Here is a 19,617-nt window from a genome sequence, read left to right as displayed (position 1 = left end):
TTACTGATATTCCCTCAACCGCCCTCCTGTATATTCAGCACCAGAGCCTTCCGAGTGCCCATCCCCCAAATATTCCACCCTTGTGATCCCTGCCCACAAAGCCTTCCTGCATCCTTTAATCTTTCCAGCACTGTCTTGGAAAGTCCTGATTAGCTCAAATGAGCAAAGCCAGAAAGGCATGTCAGATTCCCCCCCTCCTCTTTACCTCGGTGCCGCTGTTTGTAATGTGTGTTTCATGTCTGCGACCAGAATGCTGTAGAACTGGCAGGGAGAGGATGCTAAGAAAGCAACATGGAAGCTGCTTTGAGGACATGGGATGCTTCTGCTCGATGATTTGCTTTCACAGGTCATGCACCTGTCGGCTTACTCTTCCAATTTGCACCATCGCTCCCCTTTCCTTCAATAGCTGGCTAATATCCCACTCATTTGTGGAGTCCTTAAAAGACACACAATGGCTATAAGAGAAATAGCGTATATATTCATGACTAATTTTGTTTTTGTGGATGTACGTTCGTTACCGCTTATCTCATTCAATTAAGGAAGTATGGTTTGGAGAAGATGTTTCCTCCCTCTCTACCGTCCCCTCCCCTGCCAAGTCATTTTCACTGAATAAAGGCACAGAGGAAACCAGAAGGCTGAGGTGTCTGCCTCTAAAGGGGATTCAGTGACCTGATATAATTGTGTAAAATCCCAGAGTATTTATTCAGCTTTAAGTGAAACAATTGCACTTTTGTTCTCGGACTGTGACCCTGAGACATATAAGGCTAATGTGGGATTTAACCAGTCTTGCTAAAGCCCAGAAATGCAGTTGTGTTAAATAACTCAATTGAAACAAAAACAAAAAACAAACCAAAACAGGAGGATGGTGGAAAATACAGTGACTAATATTCTTATTCTGATCAAGTGATGATGAAGGCTGATTGATACTTTTTGATTTCTATCATGCAAAATATTAATTGACTAGGTATCTGTCTCTTTGCAACATGCATTTGATTTGGTATCTCCTGCTTTTTATTTCTTGCAGGGCTGTCAGAATGAGTGCCCAGCTGGAGGATGTACAGGGGGAGCCACAAAGCAAGCAACTGAATCTTTCAAGGTAAGTTGTTTGCAAAAAGGTTGGTGCCTGAAACATTTCAGACACAGTGAGAGAAAGTGCTCTGGAGCTATTTATGATCATTGTGCATAATGCTGGATTTATGGACATGTTTGATCATCATAATGCTGGACATAAGTGTTTTATGCTGATATCATTTGGAGATAATGCATTTAACCCCTGTAGAAATTAGAGCATTCAAAAAAAAACCACCCTACATTTGTTTCTTACTGCAGTGAGGAAAGAATAAGCAACTGCTATATTATGTGATCAGCTGCTTGGGATATGAGGAAGGAAGAAGTTGGATGCCTGTTAAATATCATGTTCACAAAACTGAGGATTTGGCCAAATGGATTTAACTGGACCATTAATGTTGATTTTCAATAAGCTAATGTCATGCCAATTTTCAAAAAGGGTAAACGGGGATGACCCAGGTAATTATAGGTCTGTCAGCCTGACCTTGATCTCATGCAAGATAAAGGAGTGGCTGATACATCACTCAATTAATAAAGAACTAAAAGAGGGCAATGTAATTAATACAAATCAACATGGGGCTATGGAAAAATAGATCCTAACTTTGATGGGGTTTTTTATGAGATTATAAATTTGATTGATAAAGGTAACAGTGTTGACATAATATACTTAGGTTTCAGAGTAGCAGCCGTGTTAGTCTGTATTCGCAAAAAGAAAAGGAGTACTTGTGGCACCTTAGAGACTAACCAATTTATTTGAGCATAAGCTTTCGTGAGCTACAGCTACATGCATCCTATGAAGTGAGCTGTAGCTCACGAAAGCTTATGCTCAAATAAATTGCTTAGTCTCTAAGGTGCCACAAGTACTCCTTTTCTTTTTGATAATATACTTAGACTTCTGTCAGGCGTTTGACTTGGTACCACACAACACTTTTATAACAAAATTAGAACAATGTAAAGTTAACATGGCACACATTAATAGGGTGAAAAACTGGCTAACTAGGTCTTAAAATATAACTGTAACCAGCAATTTTCATTGAATGGGTCTGTGTCCAGTGGGGTCCCACACGGTTCTTTGCCGTACACTATTTAACATGTTTATCAGTAACCTGGAAAAAAACATAAAATCACCACTAATAAAGTTTGCAGTTGGTAAATAATGAAGAGGACAGGTCGCTGATTCAGAGCAATCTAGGTTGCTCACTAAACTGGATGCAAACAAACAATATGAGTTTTAATACAGGTAAGTGTAAATTTATACATCTGGGAACAAAGAATGTAGGCCATACTTACAGGATGGGGAACTTTGTCCTGGGAAGTAGTGACTTTGAAAAGTATTTGGGGGTCAGAATGGATAATCAGCTGAACATGAACTCCGAGTGTGACACTGTGGCCAAAAGAGCTAATGCGATTCAGGCATGCATAAACAGGAGGATCTTGAGCAGGAGTAGAGAGGTTATTTTTCCGCTATATTTGACACTGGTGCAACCACTGCTGGAATACTGTATCCAGTTCTGATGCTCACAATTCAAGAAGGATGTTGACAAACTGGAGAGGGTTCATAGAAGAGCAACAAGAATGATTAAAGGATTAGAAAATATGCTTTATAGTGATAGACTTAAAGAGCTCAATCTATTTAGCTTAACAAAGAGAAGTGTAAGGGGTGACTTGATTGCAGTCTGTAGGTGTCTATATGAGAAATAAATATTTGATAATGGGCTCTTCAGTCTAGCACAATGGTTTTCAAACTTTTTTTTTCCTGGTGATCCAGTTGAAGAAAATTGTTGATGCCCACGACATAACGGAGCTGGGGATGAAGGGTTTGGGGTTGGGAGGGGCAGAGGGTTGGGGTGCAGGGGTGAGGGCTGCGGCCAGGAATGAGGGGTTCAGGGGGTGAGAAGGGGCTCTGGGCTGGGGCAGAGGGTTGGGGTATGGGAGGGGGTCAGGGCTCTGGGGCGGGGCCAGGGATGAGAGGTTTGAGGGCGGGCGCAGGGCTGGGGCAGGAGATTGGGGCACAGGCTTACCTCGGGCGGCTCCTGGTCAGCAGTGATGCTAAGGCAGGCTTCCTGTCTCTCCTGGCACTGTGGACCGCACTGCACTCCGGAAGTGGCCAGCAGCAGGTCTGGTTCCTAGGTGGAGGTGCGCAAGCGCTTCTGTTCGGCTCTCACCCGCAGGCATGGCACCATCCCCCCCCCCCACCAGCTCCCTTTGGCCAGGAACTAGTCAGTGGGAGTGCAGAGCCGGTGCTCAGGTTGGGGGCAGCGCACGGAGCCCTGTGGCCCCTCCTAGGAGCCGGACCTGCTGCTGGCTGCTTCCACGGTGCAGCACGGTGTCGGAACAGGTAGCGACGTTTAACGGCCAGTCGGCAGTGCTGACCAGAGTCACTGCAACCCCGTGCCTTACATTCGGCGACCCAGTACTGGGTCATGACCTGCAGTTTGAAAACCACTGGTCTAACAGAGAATGGTATAACACATTTGAATGGCTGGAAGTTGAAGCTAGGCAAATTCAGACGAGAAATTAGGTGTAAATTTTAACAGTGAGTGTAATTAACCTTTACCAATGGTCATGGTAGAGTCTTCACTGACGATTTTTAACTCGAGAGAGTGCTTTTCTAAAGGATAATTCTAGGAATTATTTTGTGGAAGTTCTATGGCCTGTATTATACAGGACTTCAGACTAGCTGATCACAATGGTCCTTTCTGGCCTTGAAATCTGTGAAATCAATCTGATTATTTGAACCAATTTTCAGTTGCCCGCTTACAGCTAAGGTCCAGCATAAGTATGGGAGATGGACAATTATTCTCAGCTACACTCCAACTAGTGAAGCTTCTGATGAAGGCAAGACAGAGTTCTATATTTAACTCTCTTTTCTTCTTTCACCTATCTTGAATCACAACATCGTCACTCTCCTTGGTGACTTTAAAGCTATTGTTGAGAGTTCTAGTGGAGTATGGAAATTGTTACTGTACCAGTTACTCCAGCCATCGCACTTGAGAAAGCTTCTGCCAGGAATGATTTTGCCTCCTTTTATAAACACTTGTGTGACCTCACTGACAAGAAAGACTGTACCACGTGAAAAAAGAAAAGGAGTACTTGTGGCACCTTAGAGACTAACAAATTTATTTGAGCATAAGCTTTCGTGAGCTACAGCATCCAATGCATCCGATGAAGTAAGCTGTAGCTCACGAAAGCTTGGGCTCAAATAAATTTGTTCATCTCTAAGGTGCCACTAGTACTCCTTTTCTTTTTGCGAATACAGACTAACACAGCTGCTACTCTGAAACCTGTACCAAGTGAATGACCTACTCCATTTCAGGTCAGCTAATTGATACAGAAGCAGAGTAAATGGCATGCTGGAGTGAACGTTTCAGCCAGCTCTGAATTGCACCCCCAATTTCTTTGAACCCTGACATTAAGGCCACTGCTGAGTTGACTCATTCTGCACAAAATGATCCTGGCAAATTCACTGCTGATGACATCCACAGAGATGTAAAGAAAGCTAAGGGAAATAAGGCACCTGGAATCTGTGGAATTCCTGCAAAACTCTTAAAAAGTGCTGGACCAACTATGTTTTCGTGAATGCGATGCTGTTCAGCATCATGTGGAGAGTCAGTCCTGTCCCACTGGCAAAGAAGCATTGTTTTATTACTTCGGAAATGTAAAGGCAGCAAACGCGTCTCCTGTAACTATTGTGGCATTACTCTTCTGTTCATATGTAGTGGGGCAGCTGCCCCACTCCCACAGAAGGGGGGTTAAAAGCAGCCCTGGAGAGGGCTGTGGCTGGGAAATGGAGTGAGAACAGCTGGGGGAAGCTGTGGGAAAGCAGCCACAGCTGTGGCCGGCTCAATTAGGGCCCAGCTGTCCCTTATAAGAGGGCCAGGGCCAGCTTTAGGCACCAGCAAAGCAAGCAGGTGCTTGGGGTGGCACATTTGTAGGGGCGGCATTCAGGCTATCCTTTTTTCCCCCCCGCTTCGGGGCGGGCCCTACAGGCGCTCACCTAGATAGACCCTGTCCTGGCCCCCAAGCTGCTGCCGAAGTCCAGATGGAAGAGCCGCAGCGGGTAGCCAAGCTGGCCCTGGGACTGGGGTCCAGCAGCAGCAGTGCCCTGGGGCCTCTCTGGTTCGCACCACCGGTGGGCTCCGACACATGGAGCACGGGACACTCGGGCTGGGGGCCGCCCGTGGGGTGCTCAGAGGAGCCGCCTGCAAGTGTCGCAGGGCTCCCTGCTCCCCGAGCCACCCAGGGGCTGTGGCGGGCAGCCAGGAGCAGCAGCAGGGCCATAGAGGGGAACGGTGACCAGAGCGCTGCTGTGCGGGGCCCACGTCCCACTCTCTGGGGCTCCGCTCCCCACTGGCCGCTCCCTCTGTGGCTGCCCTGCCCCAGCTCCTCAGCGCCCTGCTGGCACGGTCCCCCTGGGTCTGCCCTCCTGATTCCCCCCCTGACCCCGGCTGGTGGAACCCTGGGCTGAGGCGTAACCCGGGAGCCCCACTGCTTATCCCAACCCTGCTAGTGCCGGACCAGCTGGAGGCGAAGGGGGAGCGGGTGGAGTCAGGGCCCCCCTGGGTGCTAGGAAGGAATCGGGTGGATGCAGCCTCCGCCCCTGCTAGTGTCATAAGCGGGATGCTGATGACCTGCCCTGGGAGCGAGTTACCAGTGACCCAGGGCTGGGGCGGCAGGCGGTGCGGGGTCGGGGGGGAAGAGCCCAGGGCTGGGGCAATAGGGGAGAAGGGGGGAGCCCAAAATTTTTTTGCTTGGGGCAGCAAAAAACCTAGAGCCGGCCCTGAAGAGGGCTGTGGGCCAGAAGCTGAGGGAGTCCCACTCTAGCCCTGGAGTGGGAAGGGCTAGCTGCCTGGGAACAGGGTGCCTGAGCAGAGCAGCGCTGGGGAAGGGCAAAGGGAGCTGGGGAGCTCCAGCCTGGTAAACCCCCAGGCTGCAGGCCTTGGTGAAGGCCTATAGAGGCACTGGGGCTGCAGAAGGGCAGCCTGAGGAATAGGCAGAGGCAGCTAGTCCTAACCCCTTGCCATTGATGAGTGGCCATTACACTGCAGTCTGCCTCAGTAAACGGGGGCTAGCTGATGACTGGCAGTAGCCACTGAGACAAGGTGGGTTTAGAGCGAGGGGGTACTGCTGGGGCAGAACCCTGAGATAAAGAGGCGGAGGGACACGGGGAACAGTGGCAGATGAGATACCAGCCTGCAGAGGGCGCTCCAGTGCTGGTGAAGAGCTAATTCCCTGGACGACCAGCAGGAAGCACCGCACCGGTGAGTCGTCGCCCCGTGACACCATACCAGGGAAAGTTTTTTTGCTTCTGTCTTGTTGGCCCAAGCCACTGATATCTTAAGGAGCAAGAGAAGACCACAACAAGCCGGCTATTCCGCTGTGGAGCAAATCGTCACAGTCTATAGCTTGTCAAGAAGGCAAGAGAATTCAAATTGTATTCATGGATATCAAGCCTGCATTTGACTCCATTAACAGGGAATCTCTTTAGCTAAAACTCATAGCCATTCCTGACAAGCTTTGCAGAATTTTCTGTCTCTAAGGTAAGATGACTCCTCAAGCTGCTTTCTTGTAAATGGGAAAGGATTGTTTTCTTCCAAATTAGGTTGGACTTTCAACAAGGATGCGTTGCTGCCCCAGAACGCTTCCATGCTTTCATAGACTATGTTCTTGAATGGACACTAAATAAATGCATTTTAGGTATACCACACGATGATAAAAACCTCATTGACATCAATTTTGCTGATGACATATTGTTAGTTGTTGAATCTAAACCCTGGGAAGCTCAGTGGGAAAAGTCAGCCTGAAAATTAATTTCAGTAAAACCAAATTTTTACCATTAGGCCATTTTAAATAAGCTGCAGGCTCTTGCATCTTAGTGGGTGATCAACCAGTTGAGATTATCTGTGATTTTACCTACCTCGGCTCCGTTATCAATAACACAGGCGGCAGGGCCATCCCTAGCCATGGGGGAGCCCAGGCCTCTGCAGGGGGAAGGAGCAGGCTTGGGGGGCTGGGGAGAAACCGCCCCCCAGCACAAGCCGGTGGAGCGGAGTGGGTTAGGGTCGGGTCGCTCCACTTCCCGCCACCCCGTGAGTGTGGGGTCGGGCCTGACCCTGCACTTACGAGGCAGCGGAAAGTGGAGCAACCCAGCCCCAGCCCACTCTGCTGTGCTCCCCTGACTCCCAGCCTTGGGAGGCAGGGGGAACCGGCCCCCGGCACTCACTGGTGGTGCGGCTGGGGCCGGGTCACTGCACTTACCCGCTGCTGCACCGGTGAGTGCAGGCCCACCCCCTGCTGCAGTCCTCAGGGGAGTGGGGGCAGGACTTGTGGGTGGGAAGAAGCAGGGTGGGGGCGGAGCAGGGGCGGGGGCTTTGGGGAAGGGGCGGAGCAGGGGCTGGAGCAGCATGCTGCTGCGTACTTTGCGTATGGGTAGGGACCCCAAATTTCCTGGTGCCCTACGCAGCTGCGTACTTTGCATATGGGTAGGGACGGCCCTGACGGGCGGCATCAAGAAAGAACTTGAAGCCCAGAATGAAAAAAGCATAGTCAATAATAGCCCCATCAAAAATGTCTTTCACAAATGGAGCACCCTGATAAGTAGAAAGATGAAGATGAGGATATATAATGCTATGGGACTGAAACATGGCACCTTACTGTCAAGTGTGAAAAGAAGTTGGACACCATTCAGATGAAGCATCTCTGAATGATTGAAAACATCAAATTCAAGTCAAATGAGGTGATTTGCTTCCTAACTAGACAGGTCCCACAGTTTCAAACAGTTGCCCAACTCTCACTAAGGTGGTATGACAGGTTTCAGAGTAACAGCCGTCTTAGTCTGTATTCGCAAAAAGAAAAGGAGTACTTGTGGCACCTTAGAGACTAACCAATTTATTTGAGCATAAGCTTTCGTGAGCTACAGCTCACTTCATCGGATGCATACTGTGGAAAGTATAGAAGATCTTTTTATACCCACAAAGCATGAAAAAATGGGTGTTTACCACTACAAAAGGTTTTCTCTCCCCCCACCCCACTCTCTTGCTGGTAATAGCTTATCTAAAGTGATCACTCTCCTTACATATGTGTATGATAATCAAGGTGGGCCATTTCCAGCACAAATCCAGGGTTTAACAAGAACGCCTGGGGGGGTGGGGAGGGTAGGAAAAAACAAGGGGAAATAGGTTACCTTGCATAATGACTTAGCCACTCCCAGTCTCTATTCAAGCCTAAGTGGTAAACACCCATTTTTTCATGCTTTGTGTGTATAAAAAGATCTTCTATACTTTCCACAGTATGCATCCGATGAAGTGAGCTGTAGCTCACGAAAGCTTATGCTCAAATAAATTGGTTAGTCTCTAAGGTGCCACAAGTACTCCTGTTCTTTTTAAGATGGTATGGTCAGCTTCTCCGAATGCCTACCAACTTCCCTGCAAGAATCATCTGAAACTCTGACCCAGTGAAAGCAGGAAGAAAAAGACTCCGCTCCCCCTGAAGATCTAAAACATGATGGCTGGTCGGTGTCAGCAGACACCTAACCTTCATAGGCATCCTACTACATAACATGCCCGATTTGAACCAGGGCAGAACATCATGGAGGTGCATAATGCATTTGGTGGCTTATGTACTGTCCAAAACTGCATGAGAACTAACCTAATCTTAATGCATCAGCTGCCTGCTAAAATGTTGCTGGATATTGGTCTTTAAATTAAATAAAAATGGCATTTATCTGTGTACCTTAACACTTACAACATACAGTACTGCCAGTCCCATATGTAAAACAATATCATCCAGTATTGATTCAGAGATTGAAAATTCCTCTCAACAAAGACTGTATCGTATACATTTATTATTCCTATTTATTAAGCTTTGGCAATGTTCAAAAATAAGTCATTTCTAGCCCGCTTCAAAGTTGCGGAGTCAAGGGTCTGAGCAGCCACTCCAAAGCCTAGCACCTCAGCTCAGGCACACCGTCAGTGCTTAACAACCAGACAATACTTATTAATGCTGATGAGCTGCCAGAAGCTGCTACAAAGCAATGCCCTGCTTTTTCTCTTCTGTTTAGAACTTAAACAATTAAAATCTTGCTCTTCTCTCTTTCCTCCTCTCCCCACTTCCACAAAATGTATTGGTGATTTTAAGCAGTGTGTGCATACAGATGTCAACTTCACATTTCTGCTGGGAAATTGGAGCTTAGCAGGAGCACCCCAGAAACCCTCCTCTCCCACTTAATCTTCTATGCTATTTTTTTGCCTTTGCTTCTTCCTTCTGTCCTCCTTATTCCTACTTATCCTCTTTGTTTTGTCTGTACAAGTTTTGCCTTTCTTCCTTTTTTCTCATCTGTGTATTTCTCTCTCTCTCTTCTTACTTTACATTCATGTCCTTTAAAAAGCCCCATCAGACTTTTGCAACTGTTTAAAAAATATGGGTTTAAAAAAAAACCCAGGTGAACTGTCATGTGCTTTTTCAGCATTTCCTTGTGTGTTACTGTTGACTACTGTAGTATTTGTAATGAAATTGTGGTGATAACCCTGGTAATCAGCCTGCCCTTCCTGATTCTTTGCTTGCTGTGCCAGCCCAGTGCACAATTCTGTTTTACGCTTAAGTAGTTATTTCCCTTTTAGCTTCCCTGGCTTAAATCAGAAATGAAAAATAAATGCTACCAAAGGTTATAATCAGTCTTGATAAGGCCATTCTGATCTTGGCCTTCATTTGACATTCACGAAGGTTTTGCCACTGACTTCATTGGTAGCAAGATTTGGTCTCATGGCAACAGGCCGCCACTTTTCTTGTTGTGCTTGCCTCCCTCTGCACATAAAGAGGGATGCCAGTAAGGCAAAACCTAATATCAGCCATTTAGTAGTGGGGCACCACAGTTCTGCCTGTGGGTAATGGTTTAGGATGACTCTTCCACTAGAAGTTCTGTTTTGGAGAATGTCAGTTTTAAAAAATATTTATATTGTATGTAACTAGTTGTCAAGCTGTAGGGGCCCAGTATGTATGGAAGTCTAGAGCTGTTCTGTTGACTCCCCTTGGCAGACGGCTTAGGTAGTTTTCATTAGTTCCACTGTTATCCTTTGATCCCTTTATACTTGATGGGATATACAGAGGCCTTAAAGCCCGTGGCACTCCTCTGTGTAAAAAAACAAAACACAAACAAAACCCAAAAGAATCCTGCTGTAAGGGCTGACAGAACTGCCCTATGTGCTTTCTCCTCCCCCACTTGAAACCTCCGGTATATGCCAAAGGGAGGAAAGACAGGACCAGAGTGCCAATGTGCTCTGACTGTTTTGGGGCCATGGGCAGACTGAGCATAGATTAGAGCAGCCCTGCAGCTGTGCTAAATTACACTCAGTCAGGTAGGTCCCCAGAAGGTTGAGAATACTGGGAGGCACTTTCCTTTCTCCCTCCTTCTGCTCCCCTCCATTCCCACATCTCAGCCAGAATGGAGCATCATGACTGAGAGTCTCTCTAAGGCAAGAAGGCGCTAGCAGGAGGGACAGAGGGTCCTGAATGGAGAAACCCTAAAAAACAGCCAGCTCAGGATAAGGTCTAATTTGGAAGTCCATTTTTGCCTTATGGCTCTGTTACTTGAGGTAAGATTAAGTGCAGACCCCTGACAGAGATGAGTTTTTAGAAAATACTATATTTTCTGTGTGTTTGAGAGGGCCGCCTGGGGATCCTGCTGGTCACACTGTATGAAATAATAATTTATACTTGCTTTGAACTTTACAACCAAATTTAAAACACTGCATAAATGGAGGAGGGGCGGGGAAATAGCGGGGAAAAATAAAACCCCAAACCAATCCAGTGCACTTCACAACCACTTCAATGGAAGCAAATTGCAAAGCTGTGACTTCAGAAACAACAGATAATGATATTGCTAAGGGCATCAAACTCAATAGGAGGCTGATTACGCTGGAGAAAGTTGCTATTTATGCACCAATAACCTGATGATCCAAGATGTTAGGAATGGAAGTACAGAAAAGAGGGTATAATTCAATGGTGTTAAGTAAAATGTATTGTGTAAATTGTGTAATGCCCATTCTTGAATGCCAGATTCCTCCTCCTGAGACCACATTTTTTCTTAGACCCTAGCTTGCAGTCTTTAGACAGGTTAAACTCCTGTGAAAGTCAGTGGGACTTTTATCTGACAAAAGACTGCAGGCTCATCTCATTGCAGACTGGCAGGAAGTATTTCTTATGGGTGTGGTAAGTACCAAACTCTGCTACTAGCTTTTCATTGCTCTCAACTCTCATTGACTACTCTGAAGTCAGTAGACTAGATTCTGCATCTCCAGCACATGAATTATCACTAAAATACTTTTTTAATTTCTCCAGCTGTCAGAAAGCTAACCCTTATTGTATTCAAAGTCTAGGCTTCCTGAAGAATCACTCTCACATTTACAACTGATACAGCACCATTAATTAAGTTAGGGATGAGGCACATGAATGGGAGCAATGATTACACTGCTGCTACCTGTATTGTATCAATTTTATGTACAAAGGATTTCAGTCTCCAGGGATGTCGGCCCAGCACCTTTCACCAGCATTAATATCACTTTTCAAAACTAATCTTTTTCTGTACTTTTCAAATGACTGTCAGTGATTAACAAGGCGTGTTTAGCTTTTTAGATGTCTTCTGCATCTAACTTCTAGTTTGTATTCAAAAGAGTGCAGTACATGAAAACACAAGAAACTGATCAATGAAATTGTGCTCATACCATGCATTGCAGAAAATATTTCTGAGGTTGATGTACATACAGGAAAGTTTACACAAGTGCAAAATCTTCACAGCAGAACAGATATAGTCTCTAACTCTGCCAGGTAGTGAGTTAACATGCAGTGAATGTGATTATGATTAAGGCATTTGAGTGTTTGTGGTTCCAGATTAGATTAAAGTTACTTTTTAAATCACATTAGGGTGGTTGGTCACCTTCACGCTTACGCCAACGGTAAATTAATGTTGCTTGGGTGTAAACTATTCATTTCTATACTTTATCATATTTGAATTTCATATTTAAATATAACCATAGCTCTGAATTTCCTGGGTTTGTAATGTTTGCTCCTGGGATAATTACAATAGCTGCATAATGTTTTTTTTACCCTTAAATTACTGCTACGTACTCTGAACCTTAACTATATCTTAACATAGTTTTTTGTCATGGAATTTCCTTAACTTTTTTAAAAAAAGAAAAAAGTTCATACATGAACACTAAACAAGAAATTCAAGGCTTCCTCAGTTTACATAATCTTGCCCTTAATTTACAGTTGACTTAGTGATTTAGAGGGCACTATGGTTACAATTGACTTAGTGGTTTAGAGAGCACTTAATGGTGTTAGTGATACAGACACTGGGTGAAAGGAGGGAGGGGAGAGTGCAGATTCTGAACTTTGAAGGCCCCCCATGAATCTATATAGTTGAGTAATATAATATTCTCTGTATACACCCATAGTTCCCCTCAAAAACAGTTGTTAAAGAGAAACAACTATGTCACAGTAGCTCCAAACAATAATTTGTTCCACAGTCTGATGAAGTGTAAAGCAACTAAAAATACACTACAAAAGAAGTGCACGTGTTTATGGTCCATGTTGAGAGGTTGCTGTAACATTTCCTGCACATTTTGGTTTTTGTTTTTGCAGGTCTTAGACAGCTGTCACTGTTCCTTATGCTAGGAGTCTTAGCTCTGTGTTTTAATGTGCTCAGCGTATGGATCCCCAAATCAAGTAACTCTTGATAGTCATATTTTGGTGAGCTGCATGGTTTGTGCTTTTTGTCCAGGTGCCATTCGTCTCTCCGCGTCATTGGAGTGGTGGTCTGTATTTCTCCATTTTCTGGCAGCTAGGGTAGCAGAGATTAAAAGCTGAATGCATTGTGGTTGGAGGTGAAGAGCCGTGGAGGTGTGTGGTTTAACTGGCTGCTAGTTTCTAAATGTGTGTGAGCATAAATAAGCAGACCAGAGAACGCATATTGGGATTTGGCTCATGAGGAAACAAATGCAAGTGAGTTGCAAGGCAAATTAGATGTTGTTACTCTGTGCAGCAGGATTTGCTACAGTAAGAATACATCCAGAAAGCATTAAATAGTGCCCTAGCTTCTTCTGGAAAATGGTGTCTCCATTTGCAAAACAGTCTCCAAATGTAGAGCCTGATGCATTAGTGCATTATTCCATTTTTACACCAGTGTAATTCTAAGGTGGGTGCAATTCTCAGTGAAGTCAGTAACAACTGTCTGTGTCTGTCTGAGGCAAGGATCTGACCCATCCAGTATTTGATTTGAGATAGTAAACATTTTCTAAAAATGTTTACTTTTTCTTTAAAGAATCATTTTTCTGTTTGCAACTCTTTCCTTGTAAAGTGAATCGTCTGTAGAGGTGATAAGTTTTTTTCCTTTACAAAAAAAAAAAAAAAAACGGGGGAGGGGGGGCAGAGAGGAAATTTCTCACAAAAATTCACTTTTTCCCCTCCCCCAGCCAGGTTTAAAAATAATTAAAATATGTAGTACTTTATCTTTTCAAGCAGTGTACTAAAATCATGAACTAACCAGTAGAAATTCACTGGCATAAAACTGGAGTGATGCAATGAATCAAACCCATAAAAAGTCTTAAGAGTGTAAAGCATTTTGCCTTTTATTTATTTTTTGAACTCTTAACTCAGGTCAATTTTCAAACATGCTCAGAACATGAGTCAGAGGAAGTTACGTAACATTGCTATGTGTTTGGGGTGGGGTTCTTACATAGCTTGGTGACACTCTGAATATGAGCTGAACAGATTTAAAGCAATTAGACATTGTAACAGGGTGCAGGCAAGCCCCTCTTTCTTCTGCCACTTCTGCACCCACAAACCATCTGCTATGGTGCAATCACCCATGCGCTTTATTTACAGTTGAAAGTCCCACCACCTTGTAGCTACAGACAACGTCAGGCTTGCAGCCAGCAGAGGAGAGCGGCCTCTAACACCCTGGCTCCTCCCTGTCCTCTCCCCCGGCTTTCTTACTGCCTGCCTTTATGTAGCCCCTGGCTAACGGGGCCGGCAGCTATTCCCTGGTTGCCACTTAAGCCTGGGCTTATTCAGCCAGCTCCAATTCCCCTTTCCTGATTGGAGCTGGCATGACAGAGGTCTGGCTCAGGGTTTCCTAGCCAGCACCCTGTCACACACCTCCCCCCTTATGAACTGCCAGGTTAGTCCTTCCTCGGCCTCTCCGTCCCTGTCTGGTGGGGTTAGCCCAGGAAAGCCTCTCCCCCTCTTTTGGGTGATCACCAGCATCATCTCCTGGAGGTTCCTTCATCTCCAACCCACACTGGTTGGGGTTGGGGGGGTGGATGTCCCTATAGTTTTGCCATCACCCACAGATCCTCACACCCGTCACACTCCTGCGGGCATCCCTTCTCCTTTATCCCCTTTTTTTCCAGTAGGGGGTCGAGGCCAATCCTGACCTCCTGCTGGACACCCTGGGTCTCAGGTTCTCCCAAGCCACCAAGCGGGGGCCCGTTTCTTCTCCTGGGAGCTGCGGTCTGAGGAGCCCCAGTTGCCCCTTTTCTCCCTCGAAGGGGCTTGGGCTGGCCATGTCCCCCGCACGTCCTTCCCCTTTGTCTACCCTATCCGGGCTTTGTTGTCTGGGGTTCTCATGTTCATTATCCTGAGGATCTTGCTCCTCTTCCTTCTTGGGGCTTCTCAGTCTAGGGGTTCCTGCCCCCTTCTTTGGGAGAACCTTTCCTTTTCCCTTTGGGGAGAGGGCCCTAGTCCGTGCCCAACGCAACGGGGTATGGTAACCCCTCTACTACACTGACCCGCTCCCATTTAAAGCTGCCGCGCACTTCTAGGGGCACCTGGGCCACCGGGCAGTATCTCCTGTCTCCGTGGATACACTCCAGGACCATCTGTGCACCTGGAATTATCCAGGGTGGTTTTATCAGCCCCCTCTGGATGAGCAAGAAGGCTGAAGCTATATCAACCAGGCCCCTATGGGGTTTCCTCCCCACCCTTACCGGGATGGTGAATAGCCTCTGCCCCCTTGTCCGCCCTCCAGCATTAGTCCAGCCACAAAATTCAGTCCACCCACATTCCATAAAAGGGGGAATGCCGAGATATGTCCTGGCCACCCACACTGCTAGCAAACAATCACGCTGGCTCCTTGGGGTTCCTCCTTCCTCTCAGGACCTTTCCCAGGAAGAGGTTCCCTCCAGCTTCTTCCCAACTCTGTCTTTATAGGGTCAGCTCTCCCTTCAGGGAACGTCTGCCTTCGTGTATTCATCAGTCAGCTTGACTGCCACATCAACCATACTTGGCTGATGTTGCCTGACCCAGACTCAGATATTCTTGGGGAGGCCCTGTAGCAATTGTTCTAGGATGAGGACATCCATTATCTCCCCCACCATGTGTGTCTCAGGCCTCAGCAACGGGCGGCCCAGTCCATCAGTCCCTGGGTAAATGCCCACGGCCACACAGCCCCTGTCCATCAGGCTGCATAGACCTTTTGGTAGTATTTCTCGGCCGACAGGCCCACCCGGTCTAGGGTGGTCACCCTCACAGTCTCATAGTTCTGGGCCTGTTCCTCGCTCTAGGTTGTGTAGGCCGCTTGAGCTTCTCCCCGCAGGTAGGGAGCCAGCTGTAGGGCTTAGGTTGCCCTATCCCATTCAGTGCCCATGGCTACCCGCTCAAATGTACTGAGGAAGGCATCCGGGTCATCGGCCAGGCCCATTTTACAGAGTCCCAAGCCTGGCGGCTGGGTGACATCCCCTACCGTGGGGCTCACCATTCATTGCAGGGGTTGCTGCTGCACACTGGTCTGCTCTCTTATAAAATTCTGTAGGCTTTTCTGGTATTCTGCCTGCCAGGTTAGCAAGGTCTGTCTCTCGGCCTGGTGGGACTGCTGGAAGCCTTGCAAGGCCTTCTGCATCTGCTCCTGCTGTTTGACGAGCCACTGCAGGGTCTCCTCCGTCTCCGGGCTGCCAACCACATCCATTGGCTCAGGTCCCAGACAAGCCCCCACATGTAACAGAGTACAGGCGGGCCCCTCTGTCTCAAGCCACTTCTGCACCCACAAACCAGCCAGAGATCTCTGCTCTAGTGCTATCACCCATGCTCTTTATTTACAGTGGATGTTCCCACACCCTTGTAGCTACAGACAGTGTCAGGCTTGCAGCCAGCAGGGGAGAGTAGCCTTTAACTCCCTGGCTCCTCCCTTTCCTCTCCCCCCTGCCTGCCTTCCTGCCAGCCTTTATGTAGCCACTGGCTAATGAGGTTGGCAGCTGTTCCCCATTTGCCATTTAGCCCTGGACTTACTTAGCCAGCTCCAATTCCCTTTTCCTGATTGGAACTGGCATGACAGATGTCTGGCTCAGGGTTTCCTAGCCAGCACCCTGTCACAACATGTCTTCAGATATTATCCTCTATTTGAAGATTTTAGTATCTTTGCTCTCAATTTATCAGCATTTATTGGCATCCGTAGCTCATTTGCCCACTTGATCATAAAATACCTGTTCTTGTACTGTATTATTGCTCTCTAGGGCCATGTGTTGTGTTGGAGAGATTGGTTTTCTCTTATCTGGTTTAAAGAGGCCACACTCTACTGGTGTTAGTTCCTTATTTAATAATTCCACTTTAATGGCTTATATTAGTCCTCATGATAAATTTTGGGTGTTCAGCTATAAATTTTCCTTTAGGAGAAAAGTTGCATAAAGGAAATGAATCCACATTTTCTCATCCTGTTTTCCTAATCTTTTGATTGTGTGAAATGAGCATTAACTGCAAGAATTCATGTATCCCAGACAGGTGCTTTTACATACTGTTTTCTCTTGCTTCAGGACACAAGCTGACCAGTTAGAGGTATATAATATTACCCACTGATAGCATTTGGGGGGGAAGGGGGTTACATTACCTTCTGAAATATCTAGCATTGGCCACTATTAGACTCAAGATACTAGGTCAGAAGCCAGTTCTGATGTTGATGGAATAATAGTACTTTGTCCTTAGGTAGCATGTTCCATCTGAGGATCTCCAAGCACTGTAAGAGAGGTTGATTAGTACTGCCCTTTACAGTACTAATCAATGTCTTTACAGATGGAGAAGCTGAAGTTATCAATTTAACTTTTCATTGTAGAGATGTTAAATAATTTGCCCTGTGTCTTACAGTGCATCTGTTGGTGAGTCAAGAGCAGAACCCATGTTTCCTGACTCCTCGTCTTGTACTCAAAGCATTAGATTTGGGATTTTCCCTAACACTTGCACTGTCTTTTTTTCAGTGCATTTCTTCTAATATAGTGACTATATTAAAAGAGACATCCTTTTACCTTCTCGTAAACTAAGAGCACATCTGTGTTACAGAATTAGTTTGTATGATCTACCCTTAAGTAGCTTCCCTCGTATTAGTCTATCATGAGGGAGGGTGGCCACAGTACACAATACCAGTCAAGTGCTGAGTGGGGTTGATGTAATGTTCTACATCCACTCTGATGCTGCACTCAATTGTATGTGGCACTAAGACTTCTGGCGGCACGTCCCATGATTATGTAGCACTTCAGGAAACTGCACTGCTCTATGAACCACAGACTGCTGCAAATGGACGCTATACTCCTGGGGGAATTCTGTGCCACTGCACACACGCAGAATACATGTCCCCTGCAGAATTTCTTTTTTCTCTGCAGACAATAAATTCTGCCAAAGAGGCCCTGCAATTACACCCTTCGGCCACTAGGGGCTGCTATAGTGTCAGAACAGAGGGCAGCCAGCCGTGGATAGGGAGGAGGAGAGGCTGCTTTTCTCACAGCACCCTGCCTGTGGGGCCAAGTGGTGGGACGGACAGAGCAGGGCACATGGAACTCGTAGGGTGTCACACAGACTGGGGTTCAGAAGGGCTGGTGGGGGCACAGGAGCTAGTGGGGTGACAGCATTGGGCCAGGGGCTGAATGGGAGTGGGGATTCAGGAACACATGGGGCAGGGGGTAGGAAGAGGGGTGGCTGAATTGGGGTACAGGGACACATGAGGAGGGATAGTGTGGGGGGTGACATTGCACCCCATAATACTTTATAGAATATGTTTATGAATGTAAATATGACATAACTGGAATATGCTTTATGCTACATATGCCATATAACATATCTTTGCAAAGGTTATGTTCTACTGAATGTATTCATCCTATTCGTATACATATATCATTTTTATATCTGAAGTTATGAGCATTGGCTCTAAACTTGTATTTAAAGTGTTTCCTGTAGAAAGCACCTAAGGCAGATTTGGTCAACATAATGTGAAGGGGTTATTCAAGTAATTGGGAGTACTTGGCCAACAATGGACCTTTATTGACGCCAATCCACGTCTGAGCTTTCCTGAGGACGTTCAGGCAAACATGATGTCGGCCTGTAAAGAACTGAGTCATTCATGGACATGTGACTTGCCCATGTGACTCCAAAACTCCATCTTGTAGTTGTAATTCTACACAGGGGGAGAGAGGGGTTTCCACCCACAAGAGGAAGGCTATATAAGCCCCTAGGAAACCCCTGCATTTTGTCTTCAGCTGGCTCAAGAGATAGCCTCTTCACCCCAAAGGATGTCTGAAAGAAACTGAAACAAAGGCCAGTAACTACAGGGGTGTGAGTAATTGCTGGATTCAGACTAGAAGGAGGCTAGTCTGTCAAAGAAGCTTATTGGAACATCTCTGAGGGTGAGATTTACCTGCATTTAGTTTCCTACTGTATTAGGCTTAGACTTGCGTGTTTTGTTTTATTTTGTTTGGTAATTTACTTTGTCTGTCATTACTTGGAACCACTTAAATCCTACCTTTTGTATTTAATAAGAGCACTTTTTTACTTATTATTTAACCCAGAGTAAGTATGAATATCTGGGGGGGCAAACGACTGTGCATATCTCTCTGTCAGTGTTATAGAGGGTGGACAATTCATGAGTTTACCCTGTATAAGCTTTATACAGGGTAGAATGGATTTATTTGGGGTTTGGACCCCATTGGGAGCTGGGTATCTGAGAGTTGGAGACAGGCGTACTTCTTAAGCTGTTTTCAGTTAAGCCTGCGGCTTGTGGGGACGTGGTTCAGATCTGAATCTGTGTTTGTAGCAGGCAAGTGTGTCAGGATCAAACAAGGCAAAGTACTGAAGTCCCAAGCTGCTAGGGAAAATGGGCTCAGAGGTAGTCCCAGCACATCAGGGGCAGTTCCCAAGGGGATTTCTGTGACCCAACCCGTCACAGGGTGCAGGTACACATGGGTAAGTGGGGCAGGGTGACTGAGTGGGGGTGCAGGGACACGGGGGCAGATGTGCCTGACTGAACGGGAGAGGCCAGGGGTCAGCCAGGGTCTGCATGAGGAAGGCTTCCCACCTCCCTAACAGTTCCTCCCCTGACAAAAATCCTGTTCTGTACTTCTCCCACCCATACCCAACAACCCACCTGATTCACTCCCAGGCGCCTTCTCAGCAATTACTTCCCTCTCCCTCAGCTCCTCCATTACGCCTGACTCCCCCAAACCATTGCACTGCTTCCGCGGGTGCAGAAAATACATTTCTGTATTGTAGTTTAAATGAATTATTACTCAGAGTTCTGTA

General features: G+C 46.4%; 1 protein-coding gene across 5 annotated transcripts in view; it reads left to right on the top strand.

The window, feature by feature from the left end:
* The window catches only part of BCAT1 (branched chain amino acid transaminase 1), a 113,912-nt gene that overhangs the window by 38,221 nt on the left and 56,074 nt on the right, over positions 1 to 19,617 (top strand). For 3 of the 5 annotated variants that reach the window (XM_048827037.2, XM_048827010.2, XM_048827017.2), the window contains exon 2: positions 1,025 to 1,096. In XM_048827037.2, the coding sequence (XP_048682994.1) occupies positions 1,025 to 1,096 (72 nt within the window). Of the gene's footprint in view, positions 1 to 208; positions 347 to 663; positions 683 to 1,024; positions 1,097 to 19,617 lie in introns of those variants that run through there. The other 2 variants (XM_048827028.2, XM_075121899.1) reach the window with 2 other exon arrangements.

This window comes from Caretta caretta, chromosome 1 (genome assembly GCF_965140235.1).
Source record: "Caretta caretta isolate rCarCar2 chromosome 1, rCarCar1.hap1, whole genome shotgun sequence".
In the NCBI taxonomy this organism is placed as follows: domain Eukaryota; kingdom Metazoa; phylum Chordata; order Testudines; family Cheloniidae; genus Caretta; species Caretta caretta.
Note: the sequence above shows the minus strand (reverse complement) of the source record. Positions and strands in the feature narration are given on the sequence as shown.